A 21,490-nucleotide genomic window follows, 5' to 3' on the forward strand; every position below is an offset into this window, starting at 1 on the left:
AAGAAGAAGAGAACAGAGGAAGAAGGAAAAAAGAGATGTGAGAGCATAAAGAGTCACTTGAGCATTTCGATTTACAGTATGAAATGTTGGAGGAATACCGTCCTGTGTGCGTTTTGATATATTATGAATATGATCAATATAAAAACGTCCCCCCATATACAGTATAGTAAAAACCTAAGATTGCATGATTTGTGGAAAATGTCTAATTGTGATGACAAAAATTGTGATTACGATTCAAAATGCAATTTAAAAAAAACCTAGGAAAACATCTTGAAGAAATAGTTCAAGGAATGGCTGCAACATGAGAGTGAATAAATGATGACAGAACTTTAATTTATGGCTAAACTATTCCTTCCATTCTTGAGAGTATAGTGTTCACTAGTAAAAATGGTTCAGATGGGCAAAATATTATTTTTATTAAAATAAATAAATGGCAAAGGCATGTGAAAGACCAGATTTAGGGTATAGTCATTGTAAACAGCATAAAAAGTCAATGAGAAAAGTCTACACTTTTGTGTGTGTGGCTTACCTGCATTTCCTCATCAGAAACAGAAGCATCTTTAGAGTACTGCAGGAACTGAGCAACATATGTCATAATAGACTTTTCATCAGGATCCCTAACATTAACATCTGAAATACAAATACACCATTCTTCTATGAGAATGTAGTATAGAAAACAAAAGCCTAAAATGATCACTGCTTGCTGCATACTATACAACAAAACAACACAGCATAAACACACACTTACCGGCTGGATCTAGTAGTCTGGGGATGTGAAGTTCTCTTTCAGCAATGTGGAAGGCTTCCTCCAGGTTCTGTCTGTTGGTTCTTGTTCGGGCTCTGGTTAGGTCCACTATATTCGGTCTCAGAGCATGAAGTATTGCCAAAAACACTACACCACTTCTCCAGCTCGCCTTAAAGTCCTTCACATTCAGAGTACAACCAGCCCTGTGAAAAAAGACAGAAAAAGGTAATTGGTTTCATAAAACAGAATCTCACTGTTCCCAAGAATCCCTTCTAGCAGGTTGTTCCTCACTTTTGGCACTGCTCTCTGACCCACAGCAGCAGGGCTTTCTTGGCAGATACGCGGAAACGGGTGTGCAGGGGTGAACCATGGGGTGGCACCGGACTGCTGCGGGCACTGCTGATGGTCGAACGAGTGTCTAAACTCGTCAGTGACTCCAGAGACGACTGGCGAGAACTAAAGTTCAATGTGCTGGCCAACTCTTCGATCTAAACAGTGTAAAAGACCCATCAGAAAAAACACAAAATTGACGATCGTTCTCCTCAGTTGAGAATATTTGTAGTTCATTTTATATTGGTACACGTTATTAGGACTTCTTAAATCTAATGGTTAATATAACCCAACTCTTTTGTTAGACTGTGACAGTAAACTTACATGAATGTGCATGATGATGGTCCAGACGAGACCCAGAATGATGGAAGGCTTCCCGTCCATGATGTCCGAGACACTGATGTTGACCAGTTTGATCTGCAGGACAAAGATGTTGATAAAGTAACAGATGTTCATATTTCAACTCCATGCAGCAGTGAGCTAAAAGTAATGCTTTTCTTCACACAATCGTGTGAAATGCATGATGTTGGCTGGAGGGGCAAAGAAAAATGTGATTGTTTTTCAAAGCAACACAGAATAATTTTCACTTTCATTAGCCTGTGCTCAGCCTAAGCTCCTCTCTTCACAACAATGGTACTGTAACCCCAAAACTCCAACATAATAGAAACTCTTATAAAAAAAAAGCATGTACACTGGGAACAGAAATCACCTGAACAAACAAAAAAAAAGCATTAATGTAGTTTCAACACAAATGGATTAATTTATTACGATTTCTTTTAAATTATTTTTACAAATTTAAATTGATTGCACACAATTAAATTTGAAAACTTTCTCCTGTGGGAGAAAAAGTCGAATATTGTGTTTATGCATTAATGTGTTGATACATTTCCTTGAGTATTTTCCACTGTGGTGCATCTTACCGATTTCCTCTTAAGGAACGCTAGGCCTTTCTCAATGTTTGTTCTGTGCTGAAATGTCCCTCTTCCTTTTTCTCGGCTCTAAAATGAAGGTAGGTTGTGGTTATCACAAAATCACTGCTCATGGTTTTGTAATAGATTGGCATATCTACCAATACTTTGAGTTTATCAATCATGCACATTCTTCTGTTTTCAAACATTTTTAAGCAGATATGCAGTATAATTGTGCAAAATAAATATTAATCTTTTCTCAAAATCTACATTAAATGTTGCTGTATTATAGGTGTATAAGTATAAATGTATATATATATATTGGGCAAAGGCCACCTTGTTCTCTAGATATCAGCATAGGTTATTGAAAAATCAGTTGACCATTAATGAATCAGACTCTTACCATTCTCTGACCACTCAACACCTCCAGCAAGTCCAATAGTCTGCTTCCATCTCTGAATTCATTGAAAAGATCCACCACTGTAACTGGAGGACTCCTCTGAGAGAGCAAAATTAAATATTACATATTAAACACCAGAATGCACACAATATATAAATTCCTAACTAATCCATACAGGCACAAAAACATTTCTGGGTCATATATCACCTAAAAAAAACAATTGGTAACACTTCACTTAAAGCCTTTATGTATAATGCATTATAAAGGGTTATTAAAGGGTATAATGCATTATAATTATTCATAATGTGCGTTGTAATACATTATATCTTGTTGTAACTAAGTATAACTAAATTTAAATTCATAGTGTAACAATGAATTGATAAATATTATAATGTATTAACTGTGATTACAATAATTCATGAGATTTTAGACATGTCTAGAGGACAAATCAAACAAGCTTGTGTGAACTTATCCTGTTGAAACCTTTTACATAAAACCGAGAGCTCCAGGCATTAGTAAGTGTTGGCTGGGGATACGGAGAGAAGAGCATTGTGAAATTATCTAAAATAACACCTCTTACACGTCCTCTGTTCATGCACGCAAGATGTCAAGCCATGACAAACTGATCATGTCATTTGTTCACTTTATAAGTAGCTGTGGGTGTGAATATGTGTGTCCACAAGCGTGTGTGCTGACCAACTCCTGTTGCTGTCTGTCTTTCTGGTCCATGTGGGAGAAGATTATATTTACCCCCTGCCCACCCCTCATTCCCTCTCCGCTATTGGAGAACCTGCAGGAATAACCTCAACCAAAAAAGCCTCTCCATGTCGGTCATTTATCTGTAATTTAGTTGCATTTACTCACTGTCAATATACACTTGATTAAAAATAATGCAAGTGAGGTCCATGATGATTCAGATAAACACAACATCACTATTACAGCTTTTCTAAGTCAGGTTTAGGAGCTCTTGAACTTTGAACCTCACCTTAGACAGCTGGGCATTGATCCAGTTCGTGAAGGTTCTTTTCTGAATTTGCTCCTGCTCAACTGAGGGCAAAACAGAGAGGAGAACATTATGAAAACCAGCATGTAGAAACATAGGGATTGAACACACCTTATACAACTACACACATGATTTGCAGGATTGAATTGCTATGTGCTGTGTTCAAATCAAGTCAAACGATGTCTAAGAATAGATCTTATACATGCATGAGGACGAAACAGGTGCATTTGTATTCAACCATAACATTTTGAAGGGTATAATGACAATGGACAGGTTTGTCTTTGGCAATTTTAATACATGAAATGTGTATCAATGGCATAACCTTTTACCCCAATTAAATTAAATTTAAATAACATGTTTTAATCTGTAGAAGAATAAACATGTATGTAAACACTGGCAAAAACACTTGTTTGAGAGTGAATTCATTCATTCTTTCATCCAACTTTTGTCATAATAATTTGCATACGCTCCACATACATGAAATGCAATACAGACCTAAAAGTAGTCACATCAAATAGAGTGCCGTTTACGTTTACCATTATAAAGTTCCACAAAGTCATTGAGCTCATCAGCTGTGTGAAGAACATCTTTCTCCCCCATTCTCTCACAATCCACTTCTTCCATTCTTCTTCTTAAACAAGGACCTTAAAATCTCTCACAATATGACCAAGTCTACACCAGTTTTCTCAGTGTTGACAACTCTCCTCTCAATGAACACGTGAAATCTTCAACCACTGTTTCTGAAAAACCAATAAGACAAACCTGACTGCCAACCTGACTCACTCTGCCAGCCTGCGGTGATTCTAAAAGAGCTCTCCCTCATTAACTGCTAAACATGGCCATCACTATGAATAAGACTCTCAGGCCAGTTATCAGGATAATGTCTCAGAGATGTGGCTCTTGACCGACTGACCCATAAAGAGAATGAGAGAACGTGTGTTTGAATAGTTTCCTTGACAAGACTGGAAGGGTTTGACAATCACTGTTCACACACTCCTGTATCAGCAGCACAGGATGAGGGAAAGCTTTGAAATGGTTAAAGTTATCAGCTGACACCCATGCTAAGTTTCCTAGGGATTTATTTAGAGTTCAGCTATCAAATACTAACACGCTTTTACACTTGACACAGTTGACCCACGGTCATCTCTACCCTGGAAACTGATATGTCAAGCACTGAAGAAGTACATAATACTGTTGTTTTATTACACAACAGGTAAAAGAAACCTGCAGAAAAACTGAAAAAGACCCATAACAAAGGTAACCATCTTGTGAACATATTTTCTTATAGTAATAAAAATAAACATTTGTTTATATATACTTTTATCACTCTGATATGTTTCAGTCAAATGTAATTAATGACATTTATTAATGACATCCATCTGTTGTCTTTAAAAATTAAACTGCATGTTGCTAGTGTTGCTGTTACGCAAGACAGAAACTGACACAGGGATCAGATTCAGTTCCTGGGATTTGTCACCCACCAGAGACCTAGTCCAAAAAAATTTATCATATCTAACAGACAACAATGAAAAAGAGGCCAAAAGAATATAGGGAAAGAAATGAGTGAGGCAGGTGCAGCGAGGGAAAATTGCAATAGACACACAAACTCAAAAACTGAACAAGCCAAGTTGTCGATTCACCTCAGAAAGAAACAAAATCCTCCCAGCAAACACTCCCCTTTACTGGTGACCTAATTCAAATGAACTCTACAGAAACACAATGACAGAAAAGACTGGAATGTTTCCATTGAACAAAGTTCATATCGTATAATCGAATTTGTTTTGGGAGGTGCAGTTCTTAACTCGTTAGAGACAACACCTCCCTTTGAGAGAACAAGAGAGGGAGGGGAAACAATAGTGAAAATATAGAGACGACAAAAAAAGAAAAGACACAGAAAATGAATGACAGCTTTTGACTGACACTTCATTCAGGCGGGACAGATACGATGAACAAATGACTTTTGTAATGACTCATAGTAATAGTGAAGTAAAATCAAATACATTACTATATCTGAAAGCTCCATGATTACTGTATCCTGAAAGAACTCTTTAAAAACAATATTGAACACTTATTTTATTTTTAAAAATCTATTTTCTATAAGTTTGCTTTTTTTTTTAATACATATGTGCACCTCACCTTGTGATCCATGTTTCTTCTTATGAGACCTTTCAGATGGGTGTTCAACCCCGACAAAATGAGGCAACATCTTTTTGTTGTCTTTTAAGGAGATGTCAACAGTGGTGATTGCACAATGATGTTCAGACGTGCATGATAGAATAATATTATTGTCAGTTAAAAATGCACTAAATATTATTTTTATTATTGCACACTGTCTGGTCTATCTACTTTCAGCATTTTGCAAAAGAGAAACAAAATTATTTTTAACTAATTTCAAACCAATTACAAACTCACCCATGCTGTTGTCAGCAGATTTGCTATCCCAGAATTCCCTGTATTATCATCAGTTGCTGCATGTTGAAGTGTGCAGCAACAGAAATGTTTCAGAAACCAGCCTCATCTTGCAATACAGCAAAGCAGTGCGAAACTCCCGCATTGAAATACTGGAGAACATGTGTTAGCTGTAGAACTGAAAAGTTCCGTAAACACACGGCACAACTTGCCTGGTGACCTTTAGCGAAGTAATTCAGGATCAGTGCCAGTAATGCAGGTTTAAAAAAAAGCTCCACCTTTTACTTATGCTAAAAGAAACGCACACAGCATGTCCACACAGGTGCTGATTAACGCTTCTCCTAATGCAGTTCTACTGTATCCTCAGGGCTCCAGCAGTGATCAACATGTTAAGACATCAATTATTCACTGATTCTTGAGACATGAAACAAATATTGTGCAACACAATTTCACCTGCTATCCGTTTTTAGTCATTTACACTGATTTTTTATTTTATTTCAGAAAACCAACAGAGAAAAATTACCAAAGTCATAATGTATGTTTTTTCTAATGATTTAAAAACAACAGAATGAGAATAAGTAGCCTGAAAACACATTAAAACATCAGTTCTTGGCAACTGAACAACCCCTCGACTCCACAAAGGAGCAGTGAGCAATTATGTTTTTTCAGAAGTAATTGCATAAATTATGTTCATTAAAGGAAAAGTTCACTTAAAAAATTAAAATTTTTGGAAAGTTACTCGCCCTCAGGCCAACCGAGTTTTTTTTCTTCTTTTTTCTAGAAATCTAGCATTACATCATTTGCTCACAAATGGGTGCCATCAGAATGAGAGTCTAAGCATCTGATAAAAACATCACAATAATCCACAAGCAATCCACATGACTCTAGTCCATAAATTAACAATAATAAACCAGTGCTTCTGGTGGATCTAATTGTAGAGTCACCTGATTGTAAATGTTTTGAGTGATGTGTATGTAAACGAATGTATTTTGTTTTATGTGTAACTAAATGTGCTGCCTATCTTGGCCAGGACCCTCTTGTAAATGAGATTTTAAATCTCAAGAGTTTTAAATTTCCTGTTTTAATTTTATCACTCTGATGTGTTTCAGTCAAATGTAATTAATGACATTTATTAATGGCATCCGTCTGTAGTCTTTAAAAAAAATCAAACTGCATGTTGCTGCTGTTAAGCAAAACAGAAACTGACACAGGGATCAGGTTTGGTTTCTGGGATTTGTAACTGAGGTAACCCACCAGAGACCTAGTCCAAAAGAATGACTCGTAACTAAATGACAACAATGAAAGAGGCCAAAAGAAATGAGTGAGGCAAGTGCAGCAAGGGAAAAATGATGTGGCAGACACAAACTCAAAAACTGAATCATTAGCCAAGGTGTTGATCCACCTCAGAAAGAAAGATTTGAAAACAACAAAATCCTCCCAGTGAACACTCCCCTTTACTCGTGACTTACTTTAAATGAACGCTACAGAAACACAATGACAGAAAAGACTGGAATGTTTCCACTGAACAAAGTTCATATCGTATGGTCTAATGTGTTTTGGGAGGTGCAGTTCTTAAATCGTTAGAGACAACACCTCCCTTTGAGAGAACAACAGAGGGAGGGGAAACAAAAAGAAGAGAAAAATAGAAAAGACACACAACATGGATGACAACTTTTGCTGATACTTCATTCAGGCGGGACAGATATGATGAACAAATGACTTTCATAATGATTCATAGTATTAGAGAGGTAAAAACAAATACACTACTATAACTGAAAGCTACATGATTACTATAATCTTAAAGAACTCTTTCAAGACATACAGCAATATTGAACGCTTTAAAAAAAAATGTTTTATACAAATTATGTGCACTTTACCTTGTGATCCGTGTTTCTTCTTATGAGATCTTTCAGATGTGTGTTCAACCCTGACCAAATGAGGCAACTTCTTTTTGTTGTCTTTTAAGGAGACATCAACAGTGGTGATTGCACAATGATGTTCACGTGTGCACGATAGAATAATATTAGTTAAATGTATTTTAATTATTGCACACTGTCTGGTCTATCTACGTTTAAAAAGCATTTTGCAACAGAGGAACAAAAATATTTTTGAACTAATTTCAAACCAACTACAAACTCACCCATGCTGCTGTCAGCAGATTTGCTATTCCAGAATTCCCTGTATTATCATCAGTTGTTGCATGTTGAAGTGTGCAACAACAGAAATGTTTCAGAAACCAGCCTCATCTTGCAATGCAGCAAAGCAATGCAAATCTCCCACATTGAAATACTGAAGAACATGCGTCAGCTGTAGAACTGAAATCTACCGTAAACACAGGGCACAACTTGCCTGGTAACCTTTAGCGAAGTCATTCAGGATCACGTGCCAGTACAGCAGGTTTCAAAAAAAGCTCCACCTTTTACGTATGCCAAAAGAAGCGCGCACAGCATGTCCACACAGGTACTGATTAACGCTTCTCCTAATGCAGTTCTACTGTATCCTCAGGGCTCCAGCAGTGATCAACATGTTAAGACATCAATTATTCACTGATTCTTGAGACATGAAACAAATATTGTGCAACACAATTTCACCTGCTATCCGTTTTTAGTCATTTACACTGATTTTTTATTTTATTTCAGAAAACCAACAGAGAAAAATTACCAAAGTCATAATGTATGTTTTTTCTAATGATTTAAAAACAACAGAATGAGAATAAGTAGCCTGAAAACACATTAAAACATCAGTTCTTGGCAACTGAACAACCCCTCGACTCCACAAAGGAGCAGTGAGCAATTATGTTTTTTCAGAAGTAATTGCATAAATTATGTTCATTAAAGGAATAGTTCACTTAAAAAATTAAAATTTTTGGAAAGTTACTCGCCCTCAGGCCAACCGAGAAGTGGATGAGTTTTTTTTCTTCTTTTTTCTAGAAATCTAGCATTACATCATTTGCTCACAAATGGGTGCCATCAGAATGAGAGTCTAAGCATCTGATAAAAACATCACAATAATCCACATGACTCTAGTCCATAAATTAACAATAATAAACCAGTGCTTCTGGTTAAAATACGAGGCCTGTATCCATAATAGTGCTTTCTCCTGTGAAAATGCCATCCTGTCTGAATCAGAGGAGAGAAATATGTACAGATCCAGCACCACTTTCCAGTGAAAAAGAAAACAAATGTGTTGGTGGAATTTGATTTAAGAGGACAACAGGGGAGGACTTTTCCACTGAACAAAGCATTATTATCAATTGTGGAGTCATATTTTGGCCAGAAGCAAGAAAATGCCTTAATGTTGGATTAGTTTCTTACAAACATGCAGCTTTTCTCTTCACAAGATGCTAACTGATGGACTGTAGTTGTGTTGATAACTTGTGCATTATTGTGATGGTTTTATCAGCTTTCTGACGGCACCCATTCACTGCAGAGAATCCACTGGTGAGAAAGTGATGCAATGCTAAAACTATCCAAATCTGTTCCGATCAAGAAACAAACTCATCTACATTTTGGCCTGAGGGTGAGTACATCTTCAGCAAATTTTTACTTTTGGGTGAACTATTCCTTATCTACACATCCATATTACTCTACTCTCAAAACAACAACAAAGACACTACAACAGAGACAGCGAAGATTTTTGTGGTTTAAAAAAAACGAAATACCCACACCCTGCATTCTAGAAAAACCCTTTTGTGCAACTCTTCATGACTCAGGGCAACAGAACTTTAATTACATCTGTCTCTTACCAAACAATCTGCAAAACACATGACCATGCATTATTTATGCCTTATTTAAGTCATTGATTTAATATCACAGCGTAATGTGTTTGGGTGGATGTATGCGTGAGAGAGAGATCGAGAGAGAGATTTTAACCCATATCATTTGGCATCACCAATAAATCACTTTAATCTGCTTTTGAATAAACAGATGAAGAAGTTTGTTGAATGAATGAATGAATGAATTCATAGAATCATCCATGAAGTCCAAACAAGTAGTGAAAATTATTGCAATATATACAGTTCGATACTGTCAAACCTATAACATATAATGACAGACCAAATCAGGTATGAGCAACATTTTATTTTAGTTTTATGCTCAATAAAAGCTTCAATCTGACCTTGCAGTAGTATGTGGACATCATCGATGTCCAGTGGGAGCGAGCCACGTTCATCGTGCAGGTCTCTGGATGTCCTTTGTGACGTCATGGTTCCCACAGAGAGAGGTCAGCGGAGAACAACCTGAGGCATTGCAGCATCTGTGGAGAGGACCGATGATGTCTTAGCTGTCCAGGTTTACACTCTTAAGAATAAAGGTGTTATCACAAAATGGTGTTTTCACAGATACCATATAAGAACTATTTTTGATTCTCCAAAAGAACCTTTGAGTGAATCTTTTTTCTTAGTGTGAAGAACATTTAAAAAACAAAAAAAAACTTTCAAATCTTTCTTTAATAATAACATTCATTTGACACAGGGTCCTTTCTGTTATGCATTTCTTTTCAACTCTGTAACTTTTATTGCTTGTTTTGTAATTTAAGGAAGCATTTCTATAAGAAGGTTATACTAGACTTACAGAAATATGATACAATATTGTCGAGCTGATTATTTATGACATATAACAAAATAATAATAATTTTATACAATCTTTTGAAAATAGCAATTCCATTGCTAATACTGGTTGTTTATGCTGGTATTTTCCTGCCAAAAATGTATTTGAGGACATGTCAGTTGAAAAATCAATAAACTGAGTACTACTTAAAGCAATATTCTCAAAATATAAAGTTTCATTTGAAACATTTTTGGCTGGTTTTTCATATTAGAGGTCATACAAACCAAAGACTATAGAATACCATGACATGTCACTGCCTGTATGGTTTTGTCTTAAAGGGACTTTGATTAAAAACTGTAAATTTGAAATAACTGAGTTCCATAGTGTATTTTGTGTGTGTGTTTAATATTTTATCCATTGTATTAAGACACATATGATGAGGAAACTGAACATACTGAATGTACTGCACAGTGAGTGACCATTAAGTTCCTGTGGGTAGACACGTAAAGCAATGGCACCCTCTGGGGAGCCAAAACTGCAATTTTTTCAGAATCTGTGAGGCATGTTTAAATGTATCAGCATAAAGATTAAAGATTAAAGCCCGGTTTCATAGACAGGGCTTAGCCTAAACCAGGATTAAGCCATAGTTCAATTAGGACATTTAAGTAATTTTTATAAACATGCCTTAGAAAAAAGCATTACTGGTGTTCATCGTAAGACAAAACAAAGGCACTGACATGTTTTCAGATCAGTCAGTGCAAGTTTCTTTCAGTTGAAACAGCTCAGATTTACATTTTAGTCTAGGACTAGGCTTAAGCCTCGTCTGTGAAACTGGGGGTATAAGTGTTGGATAAACACAAATTTCTCAAACAAACAGTAAAATCAGAAAGTCATGGCAAAATATCATTGCATCAATCGTTCTGTGACCATGTGAATGCGTGTCCTTGCAGCAGAACGTGACTCTGTTAGAGAACAGAGGGGTGGAAGAATGTGTGCTATCCTGAGCTGGACTCACAGGAACAAGTACACAGAGAGAAAGAGAGTGCACATACCGGCATAATAATGTGCAATGAAAACACAGCAGGCATTAACACAGACCGAACACATTCCCAGAGATCAAACAAATCTGTGCATTATGTCTGAATCTGAGTGCTGGGATCACAGTCAAATCACATTGTGATTTGATAAGAGAGTTACATGGAAACTTCCATCCACATGAACTGACCACAACAGCATCTAAAGCATTTCACACGTACAGAACGCAACACTCCCACAGGACAATCACCTAAGCAGAGCACAGACAATTCTTTTATGAGAACATACGTCACTATGCCTATCCTGACAACTACAAAAACACCGACAAAAAAATGCCTTTGAACATGACACTGGGCATGATATAACTATTCACCCAGAAGGAAGAATTGATTACCCACTAACATTTTTAATTAAGCTTTTTAAGCAGCTCTTTTCCAGAACTAGCTACAGTAACGTGAGTATTTTGGATGAACTATTCCTTTAAACCACCTATGTTTTTATATTTTTATATATACAGTGGCATACCAAGTCAATGGCAAAAAATTGCATATACAGTATTATCTCTATAATAATAGTAACGTATGTTATTATTTTTATTTAAATTGTTAAAGACGTTTCAGTTTAATGTAATGAGTATTTATCAGAGTTGCATGCATAGGCAGCAGAAGCGTTCCGCACGCGGTCAAGAATAACCAGCGTGACCTCTGACACACGAAATGCCTTGAGCTCGAGAGGGGCGTTGCGTTGACCCAAAATAGCGCTGGCGCGGACACGCGTTACCACAAGTACGGCACAATATAAAACCGTCAATATCAATATCAACTATAAAACACATACAGTATACAGTTCTACTGCGTGGTATGGCTTTACAACAGTACTCTTTTAAACTGAGAGCCTATTCAGTAGGCTATAGCCTAGGCCTATTATAGGCTTTAAAGTGGCATTAGCCTATATATATATTTATTTATTTATTTATTATTATTTTTTTTTAGAATTTAGGCTATATTATAGCATTGATATAACGTCTTGAACTCTCAGAACAAGTTTAATAACAAAGACAATTAATAGGACATTAAAATAAACATGGTGTTAAAACGATTGAATCCGAGTTATGTGTTATTCAATGACCTTAGATTTGTCAAGGTGGGTCTGTTCAGAAGAACTCAAACTCTACTTACATGTTTTGCAAAGTATGAAACTGTCTTTAAATATCCACTTGCACCAGTGTTGAATGTTTTCCGTCGTCAACTACAATAATGACAAATACAAATCGTTAGGGAGTTCATATTACTGCGTGTATTAATGCAAGTGAAGCTCGTATATTTCCTCCCGTTCCCAGCTGAGCTCACCGTGAGAAGCGACCGGGCGGCGGAGTGAAACCCGACGCGCCCGCGGGGGTCTCTAATTATAACGACCACTCAGGGCAGTGCGTGGACCTAAAGGAGTAGGCTAGCAGACAAACCAGTAAATTAACCCCTCTGTAGATCAATTCTGAGGGGTTTTTTGTGCAGGTCACACGCTTTAACCACTCAGAAGGAAGTTAAAACAGGGTTGAAAGTTAAAAGTTAATGCAAGTTTCAAACAAGTTGGCTATAACTACTATAGGAATTCAACATTGGATTTCAACAAAGTTTCAGTATTGATAAATGTTAAAATGCATGACTAAATGGGGTCACATTATCAAAATGTAGGTAAAATTTCGCTAGAAAATGCGTTAATTTTCGATTGTCAATATCGGAGAAGTCACTTTCAAATCAATTTGAACCCTTGCGAAATCTGGCCGAAGTGGTGGCCAAAATTATTAGAATACTAGTATTTTCACCAGCTAAAAATGGGTTTAAGTCAGTTATTTCTATCTTTTGCTGTAATGTGTCGGTATGGAAATATCAGTATGCATTTCCAAACATTCATTTAGCCATTAATTGTAATAATCCAGTGAGATTTTTGTTTGCACAAGGAGTCTGACAACATCCAGTGCTCCACACAGAGATCTGATCTCATCATCATCCAATCTGTTGAAGAAACAGAACCAACTGTGGCAAAGTCTCCAAGATGCTTCAAGAAACCTACCTGCAAACTACAGTAGCCTACTGTTAAACGTTTTAGGCACTTGTGTAAAAATGCTGTAAAATGAGGATGCTGCCAAAAATAATGGCTTACATATATTTTCTTTATCAATTAACTTCTATTAACTAAATTAAATCAACATTTAGCGTGACCATCCTTTGCATTTAAAGCAGCTTTTGCCCTAGGTGCGCTTGCGCATAGTTTTTCAGGTAGCTTTGCAAGGAGGTCTCTTGAAGCATCTTGGAGACGTTGCCACAGCTCTTCTGGAATAACTGACTTAAAACCACATTTTAGCTGGTAAAAATACTACAGTAATTTTACAATTACTCATATATGTTTATATTTATTAATTGCAAATGTGCAAATGTATTGCATAATTCTCACTGAATAGCCCGCCAGTATATACATATACAGGATGTGGATACTGATGCAGAACTAAAGGGGGATGCTGCGGGACAACATGATCACTATGTCAGTCAAATTCTTTGTAATTAGACCAACTGTGGCAAAGTCTCCAAGATGCTTCAAGAAACCTACCTGCAAACTACAGTAGCCTACTGTTAAACGTTTTAGGCACTTGTGTAAAAATGCTGTAAAATGAGGATGCTGCCAAAAATAATGGCTTACATATATTTTCTTTATCAATTAACTTCTATTAACTAAATTAAATCAACATTTAGCGTGACCATCCTTTGCATTTAAAGCAGCTTTTGCCCTAGGTGCGCTTGCGCATAGTTTTTCAGGTAGCTTTGCAAGGAGGTCTCTTGAAGCATCTTGGAGACGTTGCCACAGCTCTTCTGGAATAACTGACTTAAAACCACATTTTAGCTGGTAAAAATACTACAGTAATTTTACAATTACTCATATATGTTTATATTTATTAATTAATCATACGAAGCCTATTGAAGAAGCCAAAATGTATTGCATAATTCTCACTGAATAGCCCGCCAGTATATACATATACAGGATGTGGATACTGATGCAGAACTAAAGGGGGATGCTGCGGGACAACATGATCACTATGTCAGTCAAATTCTTTGTAATTATATCAAATTGACCACTGGGTGGCATAATTTTAAAAACGTTTGTTTGACATTACTTGAAGATGGTCTCGGTTTATATTATTTAGTGTACACAAGTAGGCTAGTGTTTTGTGTGCATCTTTGTACAAATATAGCTAATATATATTCTGTATTGTGCATGATAAGCTAAGCAATATGTGTTTTACCAGCGGTTTTGTTTCTGTTCTACTGTTGTTTTCTATGCCTGTTTGTCATTCATGAAATCCAAACACATTCAATGCCATTTTTTTCTAATTGAAGGGGAAAAAAGAATAAAGAATATAATAAAGAAAATGATTTTCAGAGAAAATTAAATTTCTCAGCAAAATTGTCATCCTGGCCCCTCGGGTGTCAATTATATCAGACCTTTCTGGAAAATCACTTCTTAGATTTTGCCACCATGTTGTCATGGAAAGTATCTGACTAAACTCTAACTGTTTGGAGCCTGACGTCTCATTTAACCTGTCCTGACACCTCCTGGAGCAAGGACTAACCACAACCCACAAGATGGATGGATGAATAAATGAATACATGGATTAGAGGATGAATGTGTTTCCCATTCTCTTCCATGTGGATGACTCCGAACAAAAGGAGGTTCTTTCCTCTTCATTAAGTTAATGGATGTACGGCTGATGTACCTGAGCAGCAGGTAAGACATGCACAGATTTCAGAGCCTGAGGGGCTGGATCAATCTCCACACACATGGATTCACCGGCTCCTTCCTTGTTTGTCTTTGGTCTTATGTGACATTTCTTTATTACTGCTGGATGCAGTTGGGGCTACAGAGACAGCCCCATGTGTTTTAGGTGGGGTTAGCAGCGCCATTTCTAATAAATTACAGATTTGCGCAAATTCAGTGTCAGAGGAACTTCAGGAGAGGTGATATCAGGACTGGAAGTGAGATTTCTCGCTGATTCTGGAGAGTTTAGCTGTGCTGCATCTGCCATCCAGGTATCTTTGACCTTGCTGAAACTAAGAAGACAAACAGAAGATACGTGAGATTTATGTTTTATTAATTTATTTATTAATTACTGTTATTTTGTAAACAGATCCACAGTCACTGGAACCAGCAATGGCTCCTCTGAGGTCTGGAGCACAGGGGTGAGAAACTTGAATACTGCTTTTTTTTTTACAGCTCTTTATGAAAATTATATTTTGTTATATCTTATCATAGTTTAAAAATGTAATTTTTATGATTGATTTTTCAAGGGTAAAACAGTAAAACAATGAAAAATACATAAAAATCTAAATTTTGGATTTTGTAAGATTTCAATCAAAATGAAACTAAAATTGTGAAATCTTATTAAAATGTAAAATTTCTTTCCTACTTTAATGTAATTTAAAATGCTGTTTATTTCTTGTGATACCAAAGCTGAATTTTCAGTGTCGCATGATCCTTCTAATATGGATCAATAAAATCATTCTTCTTATCATCTGTGTTGAAAACATTGAAACAATGTTTTTCTGTGCAACTTGTGAATTTTTTTATTCTTTGATGAATAGAATGTTAAAATAATCTATTTGAAATAGAATTCTAATTGTCTATACTGTCACTTTGGCCAATATAATGCACCCCTGATGTATCAGAGTACTAAAAAAAACGGCCTCTTTTGAATGGTAGTGTACATGCTAGGAATGATACAAATTTTACAAAACAGTTTTAATGTGATCTTTATACTGTATAAGTAACGTTAAAAGAAAAACAGCTCTGTTTTCATGGATCATTACAACTCATATTATACACTTGCTATGTTAATCAAACGTAATTGCTTGATTTTTTGCAACCTACAGAGCATTTAACACTTAATCATTCTTCTGAGACATGCGGCCTCATCATGAACTCTTGTTCTTTCTCTGGTAGACGGTCTCCTGTAACTCTGTGCTGTGTAACACTGGCTGTTTGGCTGTGTTGTGGCGCTCAAACTGAGGCTTCTGTGCTCAACCTGAAGCGTTTCATCGGCTGTGCAGTCAGAGAATTTACCTTTCTGGCCCGTAAGCCGGGATGCAGTGGGCTGCACATCACCACTGATGCCTGCTGGGGACGCTGTGAGACCTGGGAAGTAAGACTGATATATTATTAGCCTGTGACAAACATATACTCACATAAAAAGAGAGAAGAGCTTTTGCAGCACACCAGCAATGTGATCAATACTTAATCAAAATGATATAAAAAAAAAAGTCAAGGTGATAATACTTTATTACAAGAAATTTAAATTATTTAACAAGGTTTTATAATTCTCTAATATATCAAATTAAACCCCATATACTGTATATGACACAGTAGCTTAAATAATAGACAAGGTGATTTTGCTTTTATACAAACTGAAGCAGGCAGAGGTTTGACTGTTTCACAAAAATCCAAAGATATTATGTTAGAGTTTGTATTTATTTTGCAAAATAATTTGCATTTGTATTATTGATTGCGTTTGTAGGATTGGATTGTGTTTTAATTTTACACACAGAGCAGTTGAAATCCCTTTAGGAACAGAACTCACTTTGACCCAAATAATAATTTTCCGAGAAAAAAAAATTGAACAGCTTTTCATTTAGTGCTCTTAAAAGAGAGAGGCGGAGAACCTCTTGGGCTGATTGCTAGAAATTAAAGGAAAAAAATAACAGAGAAAAATGGTTGAGATATTGCAGTCAGGCCTGGCTTTTTTCCAGTTGTTTTTATTGTTTTATAATGGTTTCTTATGTATTTTTGGTTCGTGACGATTTTCTGCAAAATATGTTTTACATACATTATTTACTGCTCTTAATTTTTGATAAGAGCATATCTGAAGGATAGTGACTTTTTACTTTCAGTGAATAAAAACCTGCGCCAAAAAATAGGGGCGCAGGTGGCTTCCACAGGACACTGGAAGGGGCAGTAGCTGTGGCCTTTTGGTAGGATCCCAATTTCGTCGGTCATCCGACATGACGCCGGGAGTGACCGACTGAAAGGGAACGTCTCGGTTACATATGTTAACCCTCGTTCCCTGAAGGAGGGAACGGAGACGTCACGTCCCGTCGCCACAGCTCCTGTACCACCGCTGAGCGGCCGGGTCACCGGCTCGGCTCCTCAGCGAAAACCTGAATATGCGCTGCATCTGCTGCCTACTTATACTCACGCTGTGATCAGCAGCAGCTGGATGCAATAATCGCATGCCAATGTGCATTGGCTCAATTAGTTTACACTCAAAGTAGATTGGTCCCTCTAAGCGAGATCCCAATTTCGTCGGTCATCCGACGTGACGTCTCCGTTCCCTCCTTCAGGGAACGAGGGTTACCATACGTAACCGAGACGTTTTCTTCACAAGAAAAGGATAAAAATGTTGTCTATTATTACGACAAAGATGTACTTAAAATAAGGGCAGCTGTTGTCCCTAAAATAAAATAAAATAAAAATAAAATAAAGTTTTGACATTAACTATCAAAATACTGCAGACAACCTCAAATAATTTTTTCAAATAAATCTGCCAAGAATAATTCTAAAATAAAAAATATGATTTGTCCACTGATTATGTGACACTGAAGACTGGAGTAATGGCTGCTGAAATTTCAGCTTAAGAATGAATTTTCTTTAAAAATGTATAACAGTAAAAGACAGTTACTTAAACTGTAATAATATTTCACAATATTACTGTTATACTGTACTTTTGATCAAATAAATACAGCTTTGGTGAGCATAAGACACTTTTAAAAAAATGTTTCAATCCCAAACTTTGGAATGTGTGTAAATTATCTTAAAAACCTGTCGTACATGTTGAGGTAAATGTGGTGGTTTCTTCACAAGAGTGGGACACAAATTCAGATCACTTCAATGAGATGTTAAAACCAAATTCTTAATTTTGAGTCATGCAATATAAAGTGATTTTAAATCGCAGTTACAAGATACTATTTTTTCCTCATTTTCAGCTCCTTGGCAAAAACAGTGTGTGGGGGTACAAGAGGGGGCCTCCAAAAAAGGCTGATGCCTTAGGGCCAATCTAATCTGTCCTTGCTTTTGATCAACGTTGTTCCCAGAGATTTTGCTGCTACGGTAATGTTGGCATGTACGATATTCACCAGCATTCCCAGAAATGTCAAACCTCCCCCAATGCTGCCTTTGTCCCAGATTAATTGCCAAAATTACCCTTCTGTCAAATCACTTCCATTCAATTAACTGTCAACTAAACAAACTCTAAATCTGGCCCTACTCATGGACAAGACAGGCTCTTTCCAACAACTCCAGGCGTTCGAGCTGACAGGTACAGATGCAACCAAATGAGCTTCTAAATATAAGCAAGAGAGAAAATTATGGGAAGCACTGTACAGTCGTCTTACACAACATTGTCTCTCACCTTTATGTTCATTAATTTTTGGTCTTTTTAAATACTATTATTTATGTCTGCACTATTTCAAAGTAAATCATAATGTAAATGTTTGTGATAACCAAATTTTATCACTGGACAATGATTCTGAACTCTCTCTATACATCCAGGCTTCTCCATTTTTTTGTGATTTTATGATTATGCTCCTATACTGCAATGCTTAATAGCATTTTAAGGCTTACACAGATATCAGTTTCAGTACACATTTTTTTTCAAAATGCAAAGAGATTGACAGTGACAAGAAAAGGAGAATTAGGCCATGTGATCTTGTAATATTAGTTTGCATGCAGCTACATTGCTAGAGAATTGTCTGATATCTAGACAACTTGATCAATAAGAATCTGATACTTTTCATTCATCGTAATTGCAATATATAGCAACTTCAGAATGGCTGTCAATGCTGAAAGCATTGGTAGTTACTGTATTTTCCAGCAGTGGCTAACTATGCTAACTCAAAGCCCTTGACCCCTTGGTCTTTCTCCTGATTAAATGTGTCTAATGATCTGTAGAACAACAGCTCATTAAGACCTTGAGACCAAGCAAAACTGGGACTATTTAGTACACCGAAGGCAGACCTCATGTTATATTCAACACAGCACAGTCTTTGGTTTTACATTCACAAACACACATTACTACTGAAATGGGCTTATATCTGTGAAACAATATTTATGTGTGAGAGTATATAAAAGAATATAAAAGCACAAAACTGATATTTTAAAACCAGGCCAATCCCAGATCTTTAGCAAGCTCAGCAAAAAGAGAGACAGAGTGAGAGATAAATGGATTGTAATAACAGAATCATAAGGGCTTGATGCCAAGCTGCAGTACCGCTACCTGAAAACTGACTTCAGCCGAGAGCTTCATCCGTCTTTCTTTTGTAGAGAACGGGATCAAACCAGCAGGACCGTAATACAGGGAGCTGCACTCTTTACCTGTGCAGGTACATTCAACTCTCTACTTCCTGGAAACAAAGAGGGAGGGAACATTAAAATACGATGATTAAAATGATTAAAAGAAATAAAGTAAAAATTATTAAAAAAAATTTTAATATAAACAAAATGAAAAGAAATACAATATATGTGCATATACATACAGTATGTGATCCTTCAGAATCATTCTAATATGCTGATTTGCTGATTTATTAATAATGTTGAAAACATGCTGCTTAATATTTTTGTGGAAACTGCGAAACATTTTTTTCAGGAATTTTTTTTTAGGATTCTTTAATAAATAGAAAGTTTATAAAGTAAATAGTAGTTATACAGTAAATAGAAGGTTTTAAAACAGAAATTTCTTGTAACAATGTAAAAGTCACTTTTAATACATTTTATGCATCCTTGCAGAATAAAATATTTAATTTCATTCAAAAAAAAAAAAAAGGCCCCAAAATATTTGTGTGTGTACTGTACACAGTAGCTTTTTAAGTGAACCTCAGAAGAAATAAATACAACAATACCTTTAAAAGGATACAATCCTTAAGAACTTTTTCAGATTTGGCTTTCACTGTCATTGTGGTGTCCTGATCTGCAGAGTGATCTTGTTTTGCTGAAGAGAAGATCAGGTTAAGTAGTCCAGATGCGTTTCGGTCATAAGCCTTCCAGTCCTAATATAAGGGACTTTGTTTTGAGAGTTAAAACTATCATTTATAATGTTATATATATATATACAGTGGTGTGAAAAAGTGTTGGCCCCCTTCCTGATTTCTTATTTTATTGCATGTTTGTCATACTTTAATTTTTTTAATTCTTAAAAAAAATTTTATATTATTTAAAAAAAAAAAAAAAAAAAAAAAATTACAGGCCCCAAAATATTTGTGTGTGTACTGTACACAGTAGCTTTTTAAGTGAACCTCAGAAGAAATAAATACAACAATACATTTAAAAGGATACAATCCTTAAGAACTTTTTCAGATTTGGCTTTCACTGTCATTGTGGTGTCCTGATCTGCAGAGTGATCTTGTTTTGCTGAAGAGAAGATCAGGTTAAGTAGTCCAGATGCGTTTCGGTCATAAGCCTTCCAGTCCTAATATAAGGGACTTTGTTTTGAGAGCTAAAACTATCATTTATAATGTTATCTTGCATATGCGAACAAAACGTTGCAGTTTACTCTTACAATTATAATTTTTTAATTTACCATTTTTTATTAAGGTTGCATATAATACAGTCAACAGATATACAGTGGTGAAGCTGCATTTCAGGCCCAAAAGCTGCTACTGATGCTATATAAAATAAAACAAACCCAGTAACATTCAGTGGAACATAAATGAAGGCCATAAAATCCTACGCGCTCCAAAATCCTTGACCAAAAAATCAGAAATGAAAACTGGCACATGTAAGTTAAAATGTATAGAAAGACAGACCTGTGCAACACTGATAACCAGTGCAGGTTTTTTTCCTTCAGCTTTATCTCAAGAGTGATGTTCAGGTGCTTTAAGGCAAAGTTCTTGAGTGCTGTTGAAGTCATTCATGCATATGTAAATGTTTCAAACACAACACATTCTTCCTCAGTGATCTGTCATGCTACATTTTGTTAAAAACCTAAATGTACATTATGGTGATATCAAGACAATCAACAGTTTCTTTCATTTACACATTGAAAATAAGCATTCTGTGAGAATAAATAGATCTGCATGC

At 36.1% G+C, this 21,490-nt stretch overlaps 1 protein-coding gene across 1 annotated transcript in view; it reads right to left on the reverse strand.

The window, feature by feature from the left end:
- syne2b (spectrin repeat containing, nuclear envelope 2b) overlaps positions 1 to 5,947 on the reverse strand; it is a 94,506-nt gene extending 88,559 nt beyond the window's left edge. Inside the window, exons 1-9 of the mRNA XM_016295547.1 lie at positions 5,799 to 5,947; positions 5,523 to 5,603; positions 3,369 to 3,430; positions 2,387 to 2,482; positions 1,996 to 2,073; positions 1,400 to 1,492; positions 1,037 to 1,233; positions 749 to 948; positions 530 to 630 (exon numbers count right to left, since the gene is read on the reverse strand). Coding sequence (XP_016151033.1) covers positions 530 to 630; positions 749 to 948; positions 1,037 to 1,233; positions 1,400 to 1,492; positions 1,996 to 2,073; positions 2,387 to 2,482; positions 3,369 to 3,430; positions 5,523 to 5,603; positions 5,799 to 5,802 — 912 coding nt within the window. The 5' untranslated portion in view covers positions 5,803 to 5,947. The remainder of the gene's footprint in view (positions 1 to 529; positions 631 to 748; positions 949 to 1,036; positions 1,234 to 1,399; positions 1,493 to 1,995; positions 2,074 to 2,386; positions 2,483 to 3,368; positions 3,431 to 5,522; positions 5,604 to 5,798) is intronic.
- Positions 5,948 to 21,490: the final 15,543 nt, after the last annotated feature.

Source organism: Sinocyclocheilus grahami, unplaced genomic scaffold, assembly GCF_001515645.1.
Source record: "Sinocyclocheilus grahami isolate Dianchi unplaced genomic scaffold, SAMN03320097.WGS_v1.1 scaffold338.1, whole genome shotgun sequence".
Taxonomy (NCBI): Eukaryota; Metazoa; Chordata; class Actinopteri; order Cypriniformes; family Cyprinidae; genus Sinocyclocheilus; species Sinocyclocheilus grahami.